Source organism: Syngnathus scovelli, chromosome 6, assembly GCF_024217435.2.
Source record: "Syngnathus scovelli strain Florida chromosome 6, RoL_Ssco_1.2, whole genome shotgun sequence".
Lineage (NCBI taxonomy): Eukaryota > Metazoa > Chordata > Actinopteri > Syngnathiformes > Syngnathidae > Syngnathus > Syngnathus scovelli.
The window spans coordinates 17,884,357-17,908,595 of record NC_090852.1 but is presented as its reverse complement, the minus strand read 5'-3'; the positions used below and the strand labels follow the sequence as shown (position 1 = coordinate 17,908,595).

Here is a 24,239-nt window from a genome sequence, read left to right as displayed (position 1 = left end):
GCAAGTTTTACTTTTGGATTTAAAAAAAAAAAATTGTGTTGATTTAATGATTGACATGTCAGCCTGTCCGCTGCAATTGACTAAAATGAACCGCTAGCTAACGGCGGCATGGTAAGCTAGGTACTTTCCCATTCTTCCAATAGTTCAGTTTCTTTTTCTTTTGTTGATACCATTAGGTCGATTTTCTCTATTTTTAGTTTTGTCAAAAGTGGACGTGTCTGAGCCCGTCTGGCATGTCACAACTCGAAGCGACGCATTTTACTGAGCTAGCCTTAGCGCACATCCGTCGACACCCCCTTCTCAGTTTGTTTTGCTTCAAACATCACAGCTCCGTCGCCGAAGGTGAAGCACCTGACGAGGAATAAAAAGCGAAACCGCTGCCTCCGAGACGGCTCGTTCGGTATATTTATTCCGCGACGTAATTACAGGCCCGCCGAATGGAAGGCGGCAACCCATTTGCGCACATGTCATATTTCATTAAAGGCACGTTTTGTCTGCAGGGCGTTAGCAGCCTATCATGTCTCAACAGCCGGATGACTGCTGGATGTGAAAAGCTATCTTTTCTTCTCCCGCCATCTTTCCTCCCTTTGTCCGCCGGCGAGCTCTGGAATGTAATTGTGACGGGCGCCCGGCCAAATACGCAGCCTGTCATACGCTGACCAGACGCTAACGCCGTCGGTGCTAACGAGGGGCGACTTTACCGCTTTGGTCTTAATAGCCACGTGCTAATTGTTTATTAAGTGTGACACCTGTAAACACTTTTCACTTTGGGCTGATGTGCTAATGATGCTTTTCAGCTAATAACGCATTAACACAGACAGGAAGGTGACACCTGTAACTTTTCCATTTTACGATCAAAAAGTTTTATTTGCTCGTCAACGGGCCCGAGGTAAGACCCATGTTTGAACCCGTAATATAGTGAGACCATAAAAAATATTGTTTTCTAACCGTTTTTTACCCGCTTCGCAAAACACAATGTATTTAAACAAGCTAGCTTAATGCTAAAAAACAGCAGAGACAAGCAAATGGAAATTAACATCAGTGTAAACATGTTTTAACACACATAGAGCAGATATTTACTGTACCTGTTCCTGCTGTTGCCGGGCAAGCTCCATCTGCTGCCGTTGCTTTTCCAGCTGCGAGGCAGCCATCTTCTTCTGCTCGTCATGGGCGCACAGAAGTTGCTCCCTCAAGCTGATCAACTGGCTAATCATTGCCGATAGTTGGCGTTCCTTCTCCTCCAGAGACTCGGCCGTCCCTGCGAGCACAAAAAAAACAAAGACATGTCTAAAATACAGTTCTTTTTACACTTGAAAGACCATTCATAGAAGTTTTTGACAATTTCTTGAGACGGATCATTTGCTTTGGTGGAAAAAAACCTTTTTAAATGTAAAGAAAACTACGTTGGAAGATATTTCAAAGGTGTGACTCACTTCCCACTCAGTTCAACTCGTGCATATTTTTTCTTTTCAACCTTGTTGAGGAATTTATGAAAGCCCCACCTCAAATTATTCAATTTTAAAACTAATGAGAATTTCCACTGAATGTAGCTTTGAGTGCTCTTTACTTTCAACTCAAAAGACCGCTTCAGCCAATGTCACGGCAAACTTGTAACAATACAAAGTTCTTCTTTACGCCGTGGAGAAAATCGGGCTGCTTATTAGTCATGCCCGCACACGCCGAGGCAGCATTTGTCACGTTACGTCTGCGCTCCCACAACAATTAAAGCCACTTGCTTTTACAAGCTTTTGTCACATACTTTCGTCACGTACTTGGCAGCGCAAGCAGAAGGTTATATAAAAATTGCTGATGAAATAGCAGTTTTGTTTTTCAGTGGTGATGCACTTGTTTCAGAATGGTGGTCCACAAAATTTCTCAACACACTACAACACGTTTTATTATTTTAATTGAAGAACCAGCTTGCTTTGCCACAAGTGGATTTGTCCGCAATTGCAAATAAAGTTTGTTGGAGGAGTTTGACGGCTGTGTGTGTCGGAAAAACAAGCGCGATATGTGTGTTGATGTTTGGTTGTGTGTGTGTGTGTCTACAAGGTCCTGCCCTGGGGCCATGTGGGGAGACTGAAGGGTGGCCCCGACATTACCTGCATACTAACAAAGTCTCCATTGTAGTCCCCCTTTTGTGGGCCCCCGCCCAGCCGAATATGCCCCCCAAAACACACACACACACATACACACATTCAGAGAATTAGCCCATAGCAGCCCCGTATCAAAGGCAACATTCTCCTCTGTTTGTGTCTTTGTTTTCGAGGCTCTTTGCTCTTTTCTATGGGAAGCAAACAAGCTGGGTTCTCATCGTCTTCTCGATCCAGCTCCTCCAAGTTAGGATTGGAACACCAAACCAGAGTGAGTCTGTCCTGACAATCAAAGTTTTTTTTCCTTCTAGTTTTGATTCAGGTAGTCGTGGATAAGCATGTGCGGCTAACGTGGTGTGTGAACATCTGATTGGTTGGATTGAGGATGGGTAGATTGATTGATCAATAATGGTGGAATCGTGTGTGAAGCCAACTGAGACAGTAAGCATTGTGTTTTTTTTTCTCCCCTCATCATTTTCATTCATGTAAAACCTGAAAGTAGCGACAGGTCAATATTGACTCGGCTGTTTATAGGCAGTTCAATTCTCAGTAAAACACAAGTAAATGTTTGTTTTGCAAATGTTTGACATTGGTCTTTGTTCATTATTATGTTCAAACACAGACTAGACACACCCTCTGTGCATACATTCTGTAGACTGCATAATCAGCATTCATCGTTTTAGCATTACGATAATAGAGGATGCCGATAAGGACCGAAAGACACTGAGCCTCAAGGGCCAAAAAGAATAAACAAGAACAAATTGTCACTATAACGTTTACCCAATGCAAATAAAATATATTTATATATATATATATAAAATATATTTTTAAACATGTTTTTTCCAAAATTATTTTGAACATATATGCATACAAATATGCTTTATTTTACATTTTTATAAACATATTTTTTCCCCAAATTATTTTGAACATATATACATACAAATATTTTTTTTTACATTTTTATAAACATATTTTATAAACTATTATATTAATAATTTAATTACTATTATATTATAATTATTATATAAATATTTAGAAAATTTTGAATGACTTAAAAAATAAATATATATATTTTTTCTAATCTAAAATTATGGTTTCGTTGTTGCAAAACTTGCTCAAAATCTGCATTCCATTTTTCACATGCATCTACTCGCTCATGTTGCAAAATCTCAACATGACGCCGCACTTTTCCGGCATTTGTCATGCGGGAAAATGTGTTTATGGACGTCACCGCCTCTTCATCAGCGCCACATTTACATTGTATACACTTTCCAGTCAACTCTAATGCATCCGGGAGCGCAAGCACGCTCAAAGTATTCACATGAAGGAGAAGAATGATAGCGTGTTTGCGCTTTTATTAGCCGTTTGATTTACACACGCTCTTAGTTTACATACCACCTGCCTTGTTTTCCCAAGAACAGACATTATTGGAGAATCTCTATTTAGACACAGACAAAGATACATCGACGGACTCTACCGACCTTTGACGTCGCCCAGCAGCTCGGTGGCGTCCAGGCGGTCCACGCGTTCCTTCCAGTCTTTGGAGAGGAGACTCTCCATGCACATCGATTCTGAAAAGGCAGCGAACGGCAGATCGGGTGAGCTTTGATGGAAAGCAGTTGGGATGATAATATGAGATTTGATTTAAAAGTTAGGCTAAATTGCAATTCCTTTGTAGTCAGGACAAGTGAAATAAAATGTGGCTTTTATTATGTGGTTGCTGATCAGTTTATTATTTCCTGTAACTTATTAATATGATGTTGACAACTATCAGAGTTAGCAAAAGTGTCTTTTAAATAACAAAAAAAACAGAGACGCGATGTCACGATGGACACCTAAAAAAAATCCTCAGTCTCAAGAAACATACACACACTTGTAATAATGTGCCCCCCGAGGGCTGGACCGATTTGGAAAGGCGACATCGGGCAACAATAGCTCGCTTGTGGCGGCCGGATGGCGACAAAAGGCCGCTACTCACTCGGGCGGCGCACGTCGAGTCTATTGGGAGGAGCTTCATTGTCAAAATCACGAGACGCCTGCTGCCTCCATTAAAGCTCGAGATGAAGATCGAGAAGCGTCAAGCGACAAATAATAAAATCAGACCCCTTGTTGAATCCAAATCCTGATGCTGGGTGAAAACCTCAACACAAAAACTGATTCGAACCTTTTCGGACCCAACGCTGGGTTCGCTAATATTTCACCCAGTTTGGGTTACTTTCAAGACAGCAGTTTTAGGAGTATGATTAAGTATGCCAGTGGGACTAAACAAGCCATTTTGTCAAATTGAGCAGCAGACGGTGACGTATGAAATCAACTCATTTCGACGGGATTTATCGCGCAAACCGACTCGTCGAGCGTTCCCGAGGAACTGCACGATGACGCCGGGCGGCGTTTGCACACAATTTATAGATGCACTTAAGCAGGAAAACGCAACTTGTGTGGACAATTTATGATACCTCCCATGGCGGTAAACACAACGTACGAAGAGGAAGGCCGTGTTTTCTTTACCCTACATGGATCTTTATCTGTCGGGATCAAGTGCTGTTTAGAAAGGTGGCCTGTATGAAAATTCCCCGACGTCTCTTCGTCAAGTGGAGGAAGAGAGAGGTGGCGGAGAAGTGTTGAGCGAGTGGAGGACCTTGCTCGGTTTTTCGTTATTTCATTTCTCTGCCTTATTGAAGGTGAGTTAGCGAAGCCGCTATTGACTAGCCGCCACTGGATTAAAGTTTCGCACAAAGATCCAGCGAAATTTCATTCATCCACCGTTTGCCTTTCACACGGAACCCAGCATTGCGTCAGGGCTGGAGAAGTCCATGCCACATTTTCACGCGGCTCTTCCCGGCATTTCCACTTTTTCACACAGAGAACCAGCAAAATGTGTGCAGTATCAGAAAACTGGCATTGTTTATCACACAGAAGTGAAAGTCAAGAAGATAAAACAGGAAGCGAGCGACAAACAAGAAGAAGGGAGGAAAGAGAGGAGCAAGAGGAGGAGGAGTGGAAGTGGCGTGTGCGAGCAGCTGTCCTCACAGCTGTCCTGCACGGCTGATGTCTGTATCAAATCAAAGTCAACATATGTCCAAACATCAGCACACACGCCCACATACAAACTGATCATAGGATACCACTGTACAGCTCGGACCTTTAATTGTACACGCACACAGACACGCAAAAACACACACACAGTGCATCAGTGTTGTAAAACCATTATAGTGCAAAGCGGTTTGCCCGGCTGTGTATAGGCACGGTGTCTATTTCACACACACACTATTTTCATCGGTCACACGACACCCACTCTCGCTGGTCACAAAAACACACACAGGCAAACATACAGCAGGGTTGAAACATCAGTGTATGTGTGTGTGTGTGTGTCCCATGTAACACTTTTCTCTTTAATTTTTTTTTATTTGCAGGAGCATACAATCCCTTCTATTTTTGTATTATGAAATGTTTATTTAATATATTGTATAGTTTGCATAAATTAAAATATTAACTATTAAAAATATATAAAATATTAACTATATATTAAAATATTATCATTTTATTTAAGGGTGTGTCACAATGAGAAACAAATATTCAATACACAGAGAATATGTTTGTATTGAGAGAAAAAAAATAAATAAATAAAAAATATATTTAAAAAATATTTATGGAATATAAAATGGATTCTTCCATTGTTTCCTCTAAGCGGGGTGCAAAAATGCTTTGAAACACAAAAGGCAAACATTCCAATAACATGCACGCTATGAATCATCCAAATTGTTTGTCTATTTTAAAGATGAGAGCGTCTTATGCTGTCAGGGTGCAAAATTGCTTCTTTGTGCTAAGCACGCCGCCGAAAACCTCAACCGTTCAAGAACCCTGCTTTCTGGTTCCACTTTAGTCTTGATACATGAAACCGCACGCACACACACACTCGCACGTGTGTGCTTTAGACAATACATGCGTTGTTTTGGGCCCTGAGCCCGCTGGGAGTACCTCTGATTTGGGTCACGGAGGAGCGATAGCCGTGAGGGAGGGGGGGGAGTCACAAGGGGTTGCATTTTATCAACATCAGTCGGGGTTACCGGACTCTCTTTACATTTTTGTTATCGTATGTCCCCCCCCCCCCCCCCCCCTAAAGAGCAAATGCTTACTGCTGCTAATATGTCGTCAGCCTGTTACAGTTAAGTCACAATGCTAATCTCAACACACACAAACACACACTCGCACACACTCGGCTCAAAGTGGCAATCTGGCGGAGTCAAGGCAAACACGGTGCCCCCGAGCCAAGACCTTGTTAATTAGCCAATGAGCTTAGCTCTCGGGCCCGGCCCAACTGGGCTGTTAAGCTGTCATCACAACGTCTTACACCTGGCTCATTGGATCCATAAGCCCCCCCCACACATGCACAGGGGTCAACGTGGGCACACTCCTGGGAAGGAGGGGTGACATTTGACAAAAAAAAAAGGCTTGCTTTGGAATAACAGCCAGAGTTGACCCTCCGCCGATTATTGATGCGTGCGAGTGTCACACGGCATCATCGTGCACGTCAACGCAGTGCGTGCTCGGCGCTCATGAAAAAATCATGAGTCCAGCGTCCGTCATGATACGAGACAACATTTGACGTTTTGCTTTAAATTCCTACAAGCCGTGGTTACTTAGCTAAGGCTGAGCTGGCGTGAGGGGGCGGGGACTATGCTAACCTGCGTGACTTCCGCGGCGCCGCCGATCCGCTCTCATGTCATGCCTGAACATTTTATTCAGTCCTTTATGAATAAGTTTTCAATTTCAGTTTTTGGGTAAATTGATTTATTTATAAATATTATTTATTTTGTAAAATGGTCAGATTATGTGGTAGCTACATTTCCAAATTGTTTTGGTAAAAAAAAGTTGTATTTTTTATATTTATTGCAAGAATTTTGCAAGAAATTATGACATTTCTCTTCAAATGTTTAGTTGCTAAATTAACTCGGTTGAAAAAAATGCCCTAAGGTTAAAATATATATATATTTTTTATTAATAGAAAAAAATACATCTTTTTCATGTTTCTGTAAGTCTATGAAAGATATAAAAGATCAATTGGAAATTCAAGCTAATGCGGAAATGTGAGTGGAGCTGAAATTCACCTTTTCGATCTTTTCATAAAGGACGTCTTTCCCGCTGTGCGGCGATACAGCGAGCTCGCGCCACCTTAACGAGCACTTGATGGCACTTTTAAGGAGCAAAATCCGCCGCATTGTGTTCATTAGCGTGCTTGCTAACAGGGCCGTCGCCCACATTCTCGTTCCGAGCTAAGCGAGCACGGGTCACGTTGTGTTTGATGGCTTTAACTAATGAGGGCGGGCCCTTTCCAGCAAGGGGGAAGCGGGAGGAAACCATTGTCCAGCTGTCAATCATCTGGCGAAAAAAAAACAGCTCCTGCACGAGAACCTGTTCACCAGGAAGGCCTTTCACTCCAAGGAATTGACATCTAAAGCCTCACTGATCAATAACAAAGACACATTGAGCCAAGTCATTGACCAACTAATGAGAGAAAAGCTCGGCAGCTTGCTGGTCATCGCTTTCCAGCCGCTGAATGACGCTTTAAGCTTTAGAAAATCGATTAATTGAGAAAAAACTCATTATGAGGAACCTGACAGTCTGCAAGCAGGGCAACAACTTTACGGCAGCAAATGAAGACATGCAAACTGCGACATCGAGAACACAAGTTCATATCTTGCGACGTGACGGGAAGAACGTAAGAACGCCGGGCGGCCATCTTTCAAGTCAAAAGACTTCACGCTGGATAACGCCCGAGGCCGTCGCGTTTAGCGCATCAGTGACAAAGTCAAAGAGAGATCAAGCGGCGCTGTGATATCCAGATTACTACGTGGCGCCGTGACAGGCTTCGTGGATGGCGTTCCGCGCGCGGCCGAGGGCAGGCCCGAGCATGCTGGGAGACTCCGACGCTTCTCCGTGCGAGCGTTTCACATCAGACAGGCGTGAAAAAAAGAAACAAGCTGCATTTGCACTGATTGATATCGGCATCAAACCAGCCAGAGTCGGGGTAATTTGGCGAGTTCAAAAAGAAACTTGCTGGTGCAGAAGACAAAGAAGTTTCGGAATGTACACACACATGAAATAAATAGATGGTTACAAGTTTTGTTCAATTCCGGCCAATCACAGACGAGCATCCTCAGCTCGGACACTTACCGTCTTGTTCTGTCTTGGTCATCTCCACCAGCTTCTTCTGCTTCAGCGTGTCCACCACGTCCGCCAGGCTCCCCTTGCGGCGTTCCGGGGTCCCCAAGGCCAAGCTGGCGCCCGTCGCCATCTGCTCGCTGCGATCCCGGCAAGACTCGTCCGGTTTGGCCGGCGAGGTGGAGCTGGCCCGGTACGAGTAGATGACAGAGGAGCCTTTATTTGGGCACTCCGTGTCCTGAGAAGGAAAAAAAAAAAAAGCTCAGCTTGTCATCTATTTCGTGTTCGTACATTTATTGTTTTTATAAAAAAAAAAAAATTAGTTAGACTTTAATAGTTGGTTTATTTGTCTAGAATAGTCAAATTTCATTTTAACTTATGTTTGTTTTTTCACCCGTTCAAAGTTTTTATTTTGACCTTTTGTTAACTTTTAAGATTCTGATTTTGAAACACACACACACACACACACGGAGTAAAGCGTCAAAAGTCTCCAGAGGAGGACCCTCACTGGGCTGCCTTCAGCAGTGCCTGCAGCACACGACTACAGTTCGTGCACGTGTGTGTGTGAGTGTGTGTGTGTGTGTCAATAACTATGCAAGAGATCTCGCCTCTCCCGCATGTTTCATGCGTGTTTCATGAGCCGTGTTCCCTCTCTCACCATCGCAGCCAACGCAACATTGTCCCAAGAGTCGCCGTCTGCTCGCTTCTCTCTGATTGGCTGCGGCTGCTCGGGCGGGGAAGGTGACGGCGTCTCCTTGGGGCTGTGGTTGTCCAGCCAGGCCGCGTTGGTGTTGCTGCAGCCGAGCGCCCCCTCTCCCTCGGGCGCTGCGTGAAACGGAGGTGATGCTCGCATGGAAGACATCATTCTGGGAAAAGAGAGGGGAGGCCTTATATGGATAAAATATTTTTTTCAATTAATATTCAACAATGCTGTCGGCTTATTGAACTTAACACAAAAACAGGCTCGATATTTGGTAGGAAAGAGTGGTCCGATTTTCCCTGAGGGGTTGGGTGAGGTGGGGAGGGCGACAAACAATCGCCCATTGTGGGCGGCGGGACGAAGGGAAACCTGTGACAGATGAGGAGTACCCCCCCCCCCTCCCAGAAATAAAGTTAGCACACAAAACGCAGCATTGAGCCGCCGGGTCCTTTCGGCCACGTGGAGCCCAAGAGGAAGATTCCGGAGGCAAACAAACGGGAACCGGAGGACTTTCTTTTCCAAGAATTGTTTTCCCCTCTCAGCTAGAAGAATGAACAAAACAAAAGACCACCTGCTGGCTTTCCATCCAACGCCGCACTTGAATTCCCTCCGAGGAAATCATGCAAATTAGAAATGAAACAAAACAGCTTTGCTACCCGTACAGCAAATCTTTAGAGTCATTTTTGAAAATTTTTCACCTAAGTGTCAATAGAAATGACGACACCCAGTTCGGATTTGGATTGCCTCTTGGGAAAGAACGTATCGGCATTATTTTAAGATATTAATCCAACCACACGCAACGTCGAAACACCTCGAATGTTAATGCTTGTACGTTTTTCGAGCATGCTTCTTCGGGACGGCACCCAGGTGCGAATTAAATGCAGTTGAGTGTGTGGACTGGACAAATAAAGACAGAGAGGGAGCGAGAGAGAGATAATAGGCCTTGTGTGTCTCAAGCCTGTGAGGAGCCTTGTTAGAGGGGGCGCTGTCAGAGGTCAGGCCTCAGGAATGCCCACGCATACACGCCCGTTTTTTTCCCCCCCTGGGGATCGCCCCTCGACCACCGCTGCCATCGTTCCGCCGCTGTCACCCAAAATAGAAACGTTCAACGGCGACACCTCTTTGACGCCAAAGAGTGGCTTTGAAAGCTCTGTCAAAGGCCTTGTGGAGGTTTAAAATGTCATTTTTGTACAAGTGTAAATACTGGTGAAACAATGTGTAGGTCTTTCAGGGTTCATTCAAGGTCACAAACGTTTGCCAAATGTTCTTTAGATGTTATTAACAATCCTGTTAATATTCGTTTTAAATATTTTTTAATTATATATATTTTTTATTTATTTTTTCAAATATTTTTCAATTACCGTATTTTCCGCACTATAAGGCGCACCTAAAAACCTCCAATGTTCTCAAAAGTGCGCCTTATAATCAGGTGCGCCTTATATATGGACCAATATTGAGCCACTACACAGGCGTGTCCAAAGTCAGGCTCGCGGGCCAAATGTATATATCTTGTATATGGACAAAGTTTTAAAATGGGTTAGGGTTAGTGCGCCTTATAGTGCGGAAAATACGGTATATTTGTTATTATATTTTATATATATATATATAGTATTTATTATATTTTAATAAAATAGCTAATAGTCGGTTCCTCAATAAATTCTTTTTGCATAAAATTTTAAAAAATACTAATCTTTTGATATCTAGCCCCAAAAGAAACTCGACAAATACGCAATTGTGCATGTGTGCAATAAAGGCGCTCTCTCATCATCTCATGAACCGGAGTTTGTTGCCTTCGTTAGTACATAGATGGAAAATATCAATCAAACGAAGGAATGTGTTTTTCTACAGATAAACACGATGTTTGTACAGTGGGTGTAAACGCCGACGACTATGCCAACTGTAAACCGCAGTCCAGAAGTGGACGTATTGACCAACACCCCGCCTTGTTTTTGCTGGCAGGGCAACACACCCTGGCGAGCGCAAACACAAGAGTCGGCATACATTTATCGACTTCGCGCGTACACAGGGAGCCATTGAAGGCGGCCATTGAAGAACACTGGGCCCTATGGACGCCTCGTCTCACCTATCAGCACACTCGCTCGTTCTGTCAGCACTGAAGCAGAAAAAAAATGTATAAATCACCAAATATTAAATCATTTCTGTCAAGTTAAGAGGAAGACAATCTACTTTTTATTTCCATTTTTTTTTTTTGGGTAGTCTCAATCCACAAATCCGTTTGAGCAAACGTTGATCCATAACGACAAGACGGCACCGCGGGATAGTATGAGTGAAAACCACAGATTGCACAAAGACTTTTTCAAATTTAAAAAGTGCACAATGCGTGACCAAAATATCTCTCAACGACCATTGTGTTCAACCAGGGCGTAAAAATTTGATGCAACAAAAGGATTAAGAGCCAAACAGGTGGCTTTTAGCGCACCCGCGAGGTGCTAAAGTCTGCTAATCTCAGATTAGGAGTGACAAGTCATTTCACTGGATGCTCCCTTGATAATCCCAGTGGCACTTTTCCGTCCCTTCCCTCCGACAATGAGCTTTGTTCCTCCCCGTCTGATCTGATCCGAGGAAGCGGGATTTCCTCATGACCGCGCACGCTCGGAACTCAATTTGAACCTCAATTATTGACTGTTTTAAATATGTAATGTTTGCAGATGGTACTTTTATTCAAGGTCAACGTAAATCAAAAAAACAATCTGGAGCACGGTCATAAAAATGGAGTGACTACAACACAAGTCCGCTCTATTCTTACCGTACAAGGTATCCATTGTGCATTAACGGCGCCGTGGCGGCTAATAGACATTGTTCATGGTTTCGCTTCAAACCGCTCCGTAATCTGGCCAATCAGAGCGCCCGTTATTAGCACGAATCTAATCCCTCAAATCGGGGCAACTATTTACAACTCAAGTATGTTATTGACGTGCGAATGCTGGTAATCTCTGCACTTTAGTTTTCCAATTTTTTTTGGAGGATTGAGAATATTTGTTACTCTGCCTTGGAAGAAGAACTGAGCGGCTCTGTCTAGTTCCTGAATAAAATGTGAGAGTGCGTTTGAAAGTGACACATTCACGTGTGGTGTGAATCGCATAATCCCGCCTCCATTTGTTGTGTGTCACCATCAATTAGTCCCATCCCGCAAAGAAAGTCAACCCGAGGGGATTGAAGTCTTTAATTACAGTGTGCTAGTCTGCACGAGTGTAATCTGAGCTGTCGTGGCTTGGTCACTATATTAGGTACACCTGCACTATGTGGGAGATCTGCAAGAGCTGCTTGATACACACACGTCTTTCAAACGTCAGCGGAATCAACTTGGATTTTTATTCTACATGTGACCCAAGGTCGTTTAGAATTCGTCGGCCGAATGTTTGACGCCTCGTTGATGTTAAACGAGAGCGTCACAGTCTACAATAGAGTGAAATGGGATCAAGAGGAGGAGGAGGCTTCGTTAAAAGCTGGTTTAAATCCCATCAAGCGAGAAGAGCAAACGAGAAGATCAGCAGCTGCCCCTTTGCAATAATGTAAAGACAAGTGACGCAATACGATATTTCCGATATTTCACAATTAGATTGACGGGAAATATTTATTATGGCTGCCGTCTAGACGAGACATGCAGAGTGAGACAAGTTTCGGCTGGCATCTTCTTCTAAAATGTTGTCAATCTACAATATATATATATTTTTTTTTTAGTAATTTCAATGCGTGACCTCAAACCTGAGTTGTAACTCAGAGCAAACAAGCAAAGTGCAAATATGACGAGTGACTCGTCACACAAAAGTCACGCAAGGTCGCTCGACGACTTTGATCTGAAATAAATCTGCTTTTTGACCAAATTCCTCATTGGCGACCGCACCAGATGGGATTAAAAAAAAAAACGGTATCGATCCATCCCGTCCTCGCCGAGGCCATGCGTGACCTCAGCCGAGGAGGATCCGCCCGGAGCAGACAAAAGCGCTCATCTCCAGGAAGACGCCGCTTGCGGTTTCCTTCGGGGAGACGACACGCGAGTGGGGAAAAAGTGACTCAGCCCGACAGCTTCCTTTCTTCTCGCCGCAAAAACAGAAGAGAAGCGGGGGGGGGGAGTGATATGTGGAGCAGACCCCCGCTTCCAGAGAGAGCTCGGGCGGTTTGGGAGGAGGCCCACAAGGCTCGGGGATTGTGCGCTCGCATCGATGGGTATGATTTATTTCCAAGTAGGGGATGGAGAGCCGAGTGCGAGTCAAAAGAAATTTCAGCAAAAATGACGAGAAATCTTCGACATGCATCCAAAAACAAGGTGACATTGAGGTCAAAATTAAGGTACTCCAATTTTAAGAAGGGAAAAAATGTTCACTGTTTAAAGTCATCACAGCTAGTGCTAAAAAAAACCTCACCAGTTTTATGAAGGAAACAATCAGCTTGAATATTCCCCGCGGGTCTTTTTGAAACGCAAACATTCTGAAGCAACATTAATTGTGTTCAACTCTCACGCCTTCGCTACACATCAGCAAAATGTGGCTCCCGTTTTTCCCACCGCCGAGTAATTCCCTTTCCTCACCGCCGTCCAAAAGGGATCAGTTAGCCAACCGTCCAAAGTCGAAAGCTGATCTAATGTCCGGCCGTGCCTCAAATGACGCTAAATGATGTTCCGTGCTGCTCATTAGCACAGCTGCTTGCAACCTAATGCGTAGAGCGATGGTTAAGGGAGCTCATTATAGCTAGCGGGCCAAACAGGTAGCCTCAGCGCGCATATTAGCTAGTTAGCTCGTTAGCTCGGGATGTCCACTTTTCTTTTGATGTGTTTAAAGCAAACATGCAATTGGGGAACATCTGTAACATTTGAAGATCACCTGACAATGGCGCCCCCTAACCTCATAAACATGGCGCTAGCATCCTAAATTTTGACCGTGGCGCACATACATTGTTTGAAACCAAATTTGTACTTCTATAACAAATAATTCTACTAGTTGGTTGAATTATCTAGTTGGTATATCGAGGCAAACCAACAGACTTTTTTTTTACACATCAAATTATATTTGCACTGCCTCTTGTTGCTAGGCAGAGTTTGCAGGGACACTACCGTAGTTGCCCCACTACAGCCCAATTACAGACATCCACATTTGCCTGGCAACCTGACAACGGATCCCGGGACAGAGAAAATCGGCAGTAAGAGGAACCACGAGAATCCTCGCCGCTGTTACGGCAGCATCATTGATCTCAGAGATTTCGTTAGGACGCTCCTGTCATCTCGCCGACGACACGTAATTGCATCTACCCGGTGAAAGGACGGCGTAATGCCATTTGGGGCGTTGAAGAAATTAAAGCGAGCCTGCACGTAAGTGAACACTCCTGTTGACAAGCTGCAATCAAGACTCGGAACGCCACTTCAAAGACAAAGTATGGCGTCCGGCCGAGGCTTAATTACACGTCGTGCTCCGAACGGCAAGGAACAAACATCACCCAGTTACGCCAATCATTATTCAAACGATCACCGCTTGTTTAACCGCATGCTCGTTATCATTTAAAACACTCCTCCTGTCACATGTGGAGTGGATCAACAGGTCTCGGTTTTACGCTGAACTTAAACGCTGTTATTTTAGGGAAATTTGAAAACGAGCATGCGACTGTTGTCGGTTTTTACACATCAAGTGTCTTACACGATGAAATGATATCCCCTATTGAGCCGCTTGTGTTTTAAATAAACAATTTTAGTGTGGCGTGACCACATGATAGCGTGGAATGCTAATTGGCATTTAAGATGATGTCTATACATAACCTAAGACCAAGGAACTCATTCAAGACAGGTGTTAAATTCCACACAAATCCAAAAGAGCAGTGACAAGCTTGGCTCGGGGGCTGCTGCTGTTTTGGTTAGCAACAGTAGGCTGCTGTTTTGGTTAGCAACAGCACTGAAAGGGCCCCACCTTTCTTCGAAAATCCATTCAGAACCTTCACAGGATTAAAACAATTACATTTTGACAAAAAGAAAATTTGAGTATAAATCAAACTCTTTGAAATCAAAGCCCCCCACCCCTCCTTCCTCCCATCAGCAGGATGCAGATTAGCGCCCGAAACCCAACACCTAGCCTCGTCGGCCCGCGATCCAAACGGCCATCGGTGACCTGCGGCTGACACCGCTCACGGGCCGCCGTGGCCGGTCTTAATAAATATTCTTAAACGGGAGGATTAGCCATATGGCAGGATCACTCTTTTCTCCAACCTCTGCCATCTGCACTTTTCTCGCTGGGCTAACGCCAGCTTGTGTTACCGGCGGACTCCTGATATAATCTTTATTACTAGCGTAGCGGGGGGGAGTCCATTAAATAGGTGCACTGTCGAGGTCCCCGTGTTGAGAGCTTGCTGGCATGGTGCCTGCTGGCCCAATTTTCTCCACACGCCCGCAGAGTGAAAGCGGCCATTGAACAGCGTAGCGCTCGGTGCACAGCGCTAAACAAGCGAGTAATCAGAAAAAAAGAGGAGACTCACACAACTAAGAGGTTTGAACAACTCCGGCACGCCCTCTTCTCACTTGCGGACGACTTGGAAATTCCTGAACATCACCTGCAAAGACAAGAGAAAATGTTGTTTAGGGGATTTACTTAACTGCAGCTGGGAGAGGCACAAAGAAAGAGATAGTTATAGATCATTATTTTATATACAGTCATAATCCGCACGAATTCTGTAGAGAGTGTACAACGCCTTTGATTCTACAATGTGAGGCTAATTGAGAACAATAAAGAAATAAAGGGCGATATGTGATGTTTTATTCATGTCAGACAAACAATTCGATCGGTCGCTAACAAGTTCTTCTTGTGAACATAGCAAGTCGTTAAAATCAAACATAAAAGATTTATATGCTTGAATTTTTTTGTTTTTTTTTTGTTGGCGAGCTCATCGACAATGTCAGAAGAACCGGTTTGGTGTGCTATGCAATACTTGGCTTCACCTGCGCACACCAAACCTGTGGTGCACCTCACGACCTGACCTCTTGCAATTTTTTGGGTGCATTTTTGTTTTAACATAGATGAAAAGCAAATAAAAACGGATACTATGGATCTCGTTTGAAGTTTACACCTAATGACGTAATTGCTGAGAATTCGAGCATGCCATGCGTGATGGCGGCGTAGCATGATCAATGTGTCATACGTACAGCGTGCGAACTCTCAGCGAACCCGGAGGCGCAAAAACGCTGGCTGAGAAAATAGAAAAAAAAAAACATTCAGCCTGTCTGAATCTGTCCCGTCAAGTGCACGTCTATTCTTCAGCCAAAAAATATATATTGTACATGACTACCACTGACATAGTTGTGATTGGCCGGTCTGAATTAATATATAATATAATCTAATATAATATAATATAATATAATATAATATATAATTACTGCTAATACGTAGACAAGCAGAGACAAAAATACATTGTAGCTTTCTCTTCTTCCTTCACGACAAACAGAGTAGACAAATGCTGTCCAGCAGCTGTCAAACAAAACGTGCCCAGCTCACATTTCTTAGGCAGAGCTGGCAAAAAAAAAAAATACTCACATGCTCTAAACATTTACCTCTCGCCTATGTTTTTTTTTTTTTTATGTTATTCAACATTCTAAACGCCAGAAGCTGGTGGTTTTCAAGTTGCCAGAAGTCTATTAGTTCCAAAATCATTCTTGTAGCTGACGACAAACAAACAAGCGTCTTAAATATTCTTGGAATGTTCTTCTGCTTGTTTTTTTCCCCACTTCAAAAAACACCAAGGTTTTAATTAATCAACATAGTTGACTTTTATTCCATCTATTGTTTTTTTTGTTTTTTTTACATTGTGTCGTCAAACCACGTAGGTTAGAAAAAGTAAGTCCCACAAAGATCAAACTCCTTTTTGCTTCCACCCCAGACAAAAAAAAAAAAAAATAAAATAAAATATTTAGGAAGATGTTCTATAGATAAAATAAACCCGCTACAATTTTCTCAGGAGCTAATTACAAAGTTGTCAGCATATCAATCCTATCAGATGGACATTATTCTGAGGGCGACTGCCCACCGTGACGCAGGCAAACAAATGTTGCCACATGGCAGCTGTCAGCGCCATTTGCGCCAACCAACAATGAGCGCCGTCTATTTCACGCGACAGGAAGCGCACCGGAGCTCCCGCTAATCACACGGCCAATTAAACCACAAAGAGCCGCAGTTGACCCATAAACGATGTCTCTCTCCGAGGACCGCTTGTTGTCATTTGCGGTTGATCAAATGTGACGAAAGCGTGAAAATGTGATGGAGTCCCGACGGGCAATTGAGATAATCGGAAAAATAAAATTAGCTCCGTTTTTTTTTATTTTTTTTTTTTACAAGACAAAAAAGTCAAAGAAAATATGAAATGCACCCATATTAAACTATTTTTGAGCCTTGAGGGCCACCATACATGTTAAAAAAAAATACAAAACATCCAAATATGTGAATCCGTGAGTACGAACTGCGAGTACTTTTTGACCCTTGAAGTGCACCGTACTTCGGAGAAAATCCCAAACTAAAACCGTCAAGAACTTTTCGTCACGGTTCGGTTGCTCGAAACAATCGAGAGTTTCAGTTCACGTCGATTGATCAAATCAAGAAGCAGCAAGTGAACCTGTAATTATGACAATGACGAACATGTCTTTACTTGCGGGCTGACAATGACGAATGGTGGTTAATTACAGACGAAATGCTTGTCTAATTGTTCACATTGTTGGGAAAGGGCCAATGTCTCATTCTGGGTTGGGCCTTGAGCACTCAACTCCTTTGTCTGAGGCTTAGCCTGGGTAGGTAAGGGTACTCCAGGAATTTAAAATTTTGGTTTTGTAAGGCTAAGTCATTGGCCCGAACTCTTTCAACAGGTTTAGGTTTAAGGGTTTAAGGTGGAGTTTAAAGGGTGGGGTTAGGGGTTTAAAGTTGGGGTTAAGTATTCGGTTTAGGGGTCATGGTTGGATTTAGGATTTGGAGTGAGTTTAGGGTTAGGTAGCCTTATGATTGAGGGTTGGGTTAGAGTTCAAGGTTTGGCTTTTGAGATAGGGTTAGGGGGCTTATAGTGGAAAGTCTGGAATTTGGGGGTCTGATTTGGGTAAGGGGTTAAGTTTACGGTCTAGGAGTAATCTTCAGGGTTTGGGTGAAGGTGGGATAGTGGTTCAGGGTCGTGCTTTGGAGGTGTGGGCTTGGTTTAGGTATGGAGTAGTGTAGGGTAGGGTTAGGGGTAAGGTAAGGTTATGGGGTTTAGGGGGTAGGGGTTCAGGGTGAGGCTTGAGGGGTCAGGATTATGCTTAAAGTTAAAGGATTTTAACCGGAAGCTCGGTCAACTAGGGTAGTAGTTAATCTCAAGGTTTGAGTTACCGCAATCTCACTTAAGACAAGTCATCGGGATCTTTGGATGGCAGATGCGTGTCTTTTGTTAAAACACATGTGCACGGGCAAGTTGTTATGAACACACCTTTGACGACTTGGATCGACAACGAGGATGTTTGCATGAGCGCAAAAGCTTTTGTGTTGTGCGTCTCACAAAAGAGCAAGTGAGGCTTAAGTGACAACACGCATTCTCTCCGCTGAGTCACTCGGCGTGAAATATCGCCAAGACGGCGAGGAGCGGCTCGGGGCCGGGGCAAGCGCCGGCACATACGTCCGCACCTAAGTAGCCCCGAGGAGATTACATTATGGGCGCACGCCATTGTCCCGCGTCTCCCAGACAAAGCTGTGCAAACGCCGCGCCTTGCCGGGACTGTAAAAACAAGAGGTGAATGTCAAAAGCATCTCTTTTGTCCGACCGCCGAGGTATGCACAAACACACTCGCTTGGCGTGACTGAGAAGAAAGGAGGGCCTTGTGAAGAAGGGAAGGAGTTGGGAAAAGAAAAGAAAAAAAAAGAATGTCTTTACGTGAAAAGAGCGTGAGAAGACCTCCGCCGACCCCCCCCCTGGCAAGAAAAGACACCATTCAGACAAAACATGCGCTCATTTGATGACCCGTGACCGCAAAGGACAAGAGACGCAAATTGTGACATTTTTTGAAAATTAATCTGGTTGGAATCGAGATAAAAGTTCTGATTCTACTTTTGATCCAAGGAAGTAGCCGTCTGGTTAATAAAAAATTGGAATTGTATTTTTTTTTCGCCCCCATTTGAGTCACAACTAAACTGTCCCGCCCCCACACCGGAATGTAAATGGTAGCGTCCTAAGAACCAGGAAGTAGGTCGCAAAATGGAAGCAAAACAAACAAAAATACATAACACGTTATTTTAACACTCGCAATTGAGAGTGATAACCCCCACTTCTGAACACAAATGGTAGAGTCCGTGCCGTCTCCTCGCATGAAGCCATTCTCCACAAACCAGGAAGTAGTCTGAAGAAACACAAAAATGATCCACGACTCCTAAACATTTAATGAAAATGTCAATCATGTGTCATCACCAATCAGGAAGTAGCCTCCTCGGAAAAACAAGAGAACAAACAACAAGACGAATGTTTTCACTTTCCTACTTTCCTACCCACCCTTGCCTCAGGTCCCAAAATGGTACACTCCTTTCACTTATTGACATCCTTTGTGAACATGCCAACTTGTAAGCAGCAAAAGACGAAAACAAACAATCATAACAATAGCTTATACTTTATTTCCTCTTTTTTCCATTTAGGTCATGATGGGAGCTCCCCAACTCCTCCAAGCATTATAAATACCCATCAACTGATGTTATTGTCTATTCATTTAGTTTTTTTGCTCATGGTGAATTATTTTTTTAGCACCAGGCTAATCAGGTTCACTACTTCCTCGTTTTCGTCAGGGCGCATGCCGCTGATTGCAGAAATGACTCGAACAAAATACAACACAAGCCAGTCATTCATCATGGAAGTCAGCCGCCGCCGCCACTTGTTGAAAATGAGGATCAGATGTGTGAAGGAGCGCCAGGGGAGCAGCGTCCCGGAGCTGGAGTCAACCTTGTCACGACCCGAACAAGGCTTTAACTGTCACGGGCAATTAATATGAATGGGGGGTATGGGGGTATGTGACGCCCCCCCCCCTCCCCTCCCGTTTCTAATTTATAAGGCCGATGCCGGGCTGTAATTAATTGCCGCATGCATAAATGTAAATGCTGGGAGCAATTGGCGAGAGAGGCCGAGTGATTTAGACGACATCTGCAGCGCCATAAAACAGCATCCCAGCTAAATGAAGGGAGTATTGAATAAAACCGTCGGCGTTTCCATATGTGTACAATTCACAGCAGGGAGATCTTATCTCAACTTTTTAACTAAAAAAAAAAAACCTCTGATGAATGGCCATTTATTAAATAAATAAATACATTCGAAAAAATAATAATAATACTCGCAATAATGGGGTAGTCAATGGCTAATTATAACGCAGAGTGGATATAAAAAAAAAAAGATATTTTTTGGTGGGGGCGGCTATCTAATTATCTGATTACCGAGTCTTTGTGGAAAGTGTGCGCAATTTTGCAGAAAGTCGCCATTTTCATCCTTTTAAAACGGGTCATCTGTGTCATGTACACCAGGCAGGCCCCAAGACTCCTTGTAACCAACTTAAGCCTGCTCGGAGTGTGAGGAAAAACACACACACGCGCGAACACACGAGCCACAATAGAGTCTTTATGACATAAGCTCCTTTCGACTACAAATGGGATTTTTCCTATAGGCGGCCTCCAGCAATAACAAGTGACATCACAGGCACAGAGACGTATGTTTCCCATATTAAAGCGGCTGCTGTTGCTGGAGAGTGACACTAAAGTGTTGCTGAGTTAGCGTTCCTTGTATTTATTTATTTATCATCCCTCGTGCACATTAAACGCATCATTTGCGCCCGAGTGTCAGCAGGCCAACGTCGCGGCCGCCGTCGTCGTCTTCTTGGCTCGGACTACGTGGTGGAAACCCGAAGCGGGTGCGTAGTCAGCAATAGTTTGAGTTATTTTTTATTTTTTTTACCTCTTATCAGTGTTGTGAAGTAACTGAGTATAAAAACTTTGTAGCTGTACTTAAGTAGATTTGTAACGTTTAAAATCGTTTTAGTACTTTTCAGTACTTTTTTTAAACTAACTTCAGGGGTTGATATATTTTTATATTTGATCAGATTTTTTTTTTTTTTTTTTTACTTTGCATGACAGCAAGCCAATGCCACCGTGGTTTCTCCTCGGCTCGGGTTGCATTGCGGAAACCCGAGGTGGGGGCGCAGTCAGCAACAATATGGCAGCATAGCGCGTAGCTTGTGCTAATCCAGCACTATGTCCAGGGCACATTACACGCATGTCGGCCTCAGCATCGTTTACCGATACGACTCGCCGCCAAATGTGGCACACCGGGAGGAACTTCTGGAGCTGTCCGTCAAATAAGCTATTTTGGGACCATTGCAGAGACAGTGCTCGACAAAAAAAAAAGTGTCATATTGTGCTTTAATATGGACACTCCATTTTAGTGAGAGGTCTACTTTATTATTATGTTGAAATCTTTAGCATTTGATGACCAGTATTTATTTTATTCTTTAAATATATTTCAGCTTTTCATCTCAGAGAAATTAGCTTGCACACCATTTGTATGACTGCTCATAAAACCTTGCCGTCAATTTCTATAATGAGACTTTACGATGGCTAACCTGAAAGATATTATACGTATTTATTTACATTATTTCCTAAGGGGGAATAAAATAGCATTGAAAGCTGTTAGTAATATTTTGGCCGGTGCATCACTATCTGGATGTGAGCGACAGCAGACTATATAAATACATTTTGTGGTCCAAAGTGGTTTTTATCGCCGGCGTGGTACTGATTAGTCAGAGTGAGTGGAGTGTGCCAGCAACAATGAGGCACCGTGACGACGGCGCCACCAATATTTCATCTTTATTTTTTTGACGCTCCTAATAGAAACCTGCTGCACCACAATGGTCTCTCCAGTCTGAGTCAACAATGCGAGACACAATTACACTTTCAGTCTGACATTAAGACTTTTATTATTTGTTTTAAGGCACAGGGCGTGTTGCAGGGGCGGGGTTGATGAAAAGAAGTCTTAAAAGTGTTTTTGTTTGATTAAAGCTGAGACAAAAAAGAATACCATGCTAATGTGCTAACATGTAGCAAAATAGCAGAGTAGAGATTGCTAAGTGAATTGATACAATTATAACATGCTAACACTTGGTAAGCTAACACAGCAGGATAGTAAACTGAGTAGCAAAAGAGTATGTCGCTATAAATGTACATCTGCCACTAAGTCATCTTCACACTAAGACTTGAACCCCACATCAATCATCTGCTAACTCTCTTTAGCTCTTGACCATTATTTTGTAAGGCCCTTTGCTTTCTATAACTATTTCAGTTGATTAATTCAACAAATATATTGTTTGTTTATGTGTTTAGCAAGCATTAGCATTGCTAAACATCTGAATGCTAACATATAGCGAAATATTAATATGACTAGAAGAAGCGGTATGACATTGAGAAATATTCTAAATATTTTTTATATTATTTCCATTACAAATGTATACAATGAAAGTTTAATAATTTTTGTGTATTTGTCTAATTCAACCATTACGGCAGAGATTTGTCATTTGAAAAAATTTTATTTGGGGAGGGATACATTTTTTTAAACATAAGATAAATAATTGATATTAAAGGTTACTATCGATATTAAAGATACAGACGAACAAATGTAAACTAAAGTAAATCCTGGGAAGAATTTATGCTAACCGTGTACTAAACTTTAGCAACTTGGATCGAGAAAATGCCAAGTTTGGCATCCCGTGCGCATGTGTGTTTCATCTTCATTGAACAGGGCCTCAGGCGTCTTTCTTTATTCTTTGTGTTTGCAACGCTGCAATTTGGGTGTGCCCGAGATAAATATATACTGTATAGGCCTACTAATGTGCACTTAGGGTAGGCTTGGAACACTTGCGAGTAAATGTAAAATTTGCGTTTAGACAACATATGTAGCCTGCTAGTCTATGTCGAATCATTAGGAAAGGAAACGTTTCAATACAGACACATTACATGGCTTGTTAGCATGTTAGCATTTCATCAAGAAATAGTACCCAACAATAAATGTAAAATCATTATTAAGCTTATTTGGATGACGCAGATGCAGTTCAATAAATCAATGTGGAACTCGGTTTGGTATAAGCTTTATAAGCTATATTAAGCTAGCGAGCTTTTGAGTTTGCGGTCTAGCTAGCAAACGACCTTGTATGTGGACCGTCTTTAATAAAGGCGTTTAGTTCTGTACTTATATAGTGGTAGCGGTTCTGACTAATGCCAAAAAGCTTAAGTGCGTAATTGTGGTTAGGTTTCGCCACACTTAAGAAATGCATACCGCTGAAAATAAAAAGATTTAAAATTATAGCTCAACAATTGTTGAAACAATTGCGCATATTATGAACGCTGATGTTCAAACATGTTTTGTTTTTAGAAGCGTATCACTGAAATCAAATTTCAGTTGCATTCGATTATGCTGGATTCTTGTTTTTTTTAATTGAGGTGACACTAATTTTCTCCGCTTTTTTGTCAGAAACTGTTGCTTTTGGTGAACCCACCCCATGTTCAACTGCTGATTACTAAAGAACGGAAGAAAAAAAAAAGTCTACCCTGACAATATGAGCAACTTTAAAAATGGCTTTCCACTATATTAGAATATCAAAATATTAGGAACAGCCATTTGACACTCTACTTCCAAACGCTCTTCGAACGATTCGCAGTGAACGCAGAACTTTTTTTTTCTTTCAACCGGGATATCTCTTGCGCTCGACTGATTGTGAGGAAGAGGAGGAAGAGGAAGAAGAGGAGGAGGGGTTGGGAAGTCGCGGGTCTTCGCGGAACAGCTATGCAGGCCGGGGGACAATGTGCTGAATTGACAGCCTATATATAAGTCTGCCATTTGGACGCACTAATGCCACTTTACCTTATGAGGGAACGTTGGGCGGCAGCACCTGCTGCGCACAGAATGCCATAGGAGATCAACTTCTGACCCCCCGCATATAAGACCCCCACTCAGATTGTTTTACACACAGGACAGAAAATATGGTGTGTGCTATATTAAATTGTCTCCGGCAAACAATCCCCACAAAGGAATTATTCTTTCAGGCGTCAAATCACTTTTTGTGTGTCATTTGTGCATGCAGAAAGCAAACACGCGTGAGCGTTATCTATGAGGTGTAGCGAGGGGACCACCCCGAGGAGACCGCTATCAGCCGCCTGCAGGACAACCCCCCCCCCTTTTGGAGCCAGCGTGTCCTCCCGTACCCTCTGCCAGCCACTTGCTGACTTCACAATATCAACGCATGACGATCAGGCCTTATTGTC

At 43.1% G+C, this 24,239-nt stretch overlaps 1 protein-coding gene across 2 annotated transcripts in view; it reads right to left on the bottom strand.

The window, feature by feature from the left end:
- LOC125970918 (transcription factor SOX-6) overlaps positions 1-24,239 on the bottom strand; it is a 49,092-nt gene that overhangs the window by 22,297 nt on the left and 2,556 nt on the right. For both annotated transcript variants that reach the window (XM_049723681.2, XM_049723682.2), the window contains exons 2-6: positions 15,433-15,507; positions 8,914-9,121; positions 8,268-8,493; positions 3,575-3,664; positions 1,086-1,258 (exon numbers count right to left, since the gene is read on the bottom strand). In XM_049723681.2, coding sequence (XP_049579638.1) covers positions 1,086-1,258; positions 3,575-3,664; positions 8,268-8,493; positions 8,914-9,120 — 696 coding nt within the window. In that variant the 5' untranslated portion in view covers position 9,121; positions 15,433-15,507. The remainder of the gene's footprint in view (positions 1-1,085; positions 1,259-3,574; positions 3,665-8,267; positions 8,494-8,913; positions 9,122-15,432; positions 15,508-24,239) is intronic.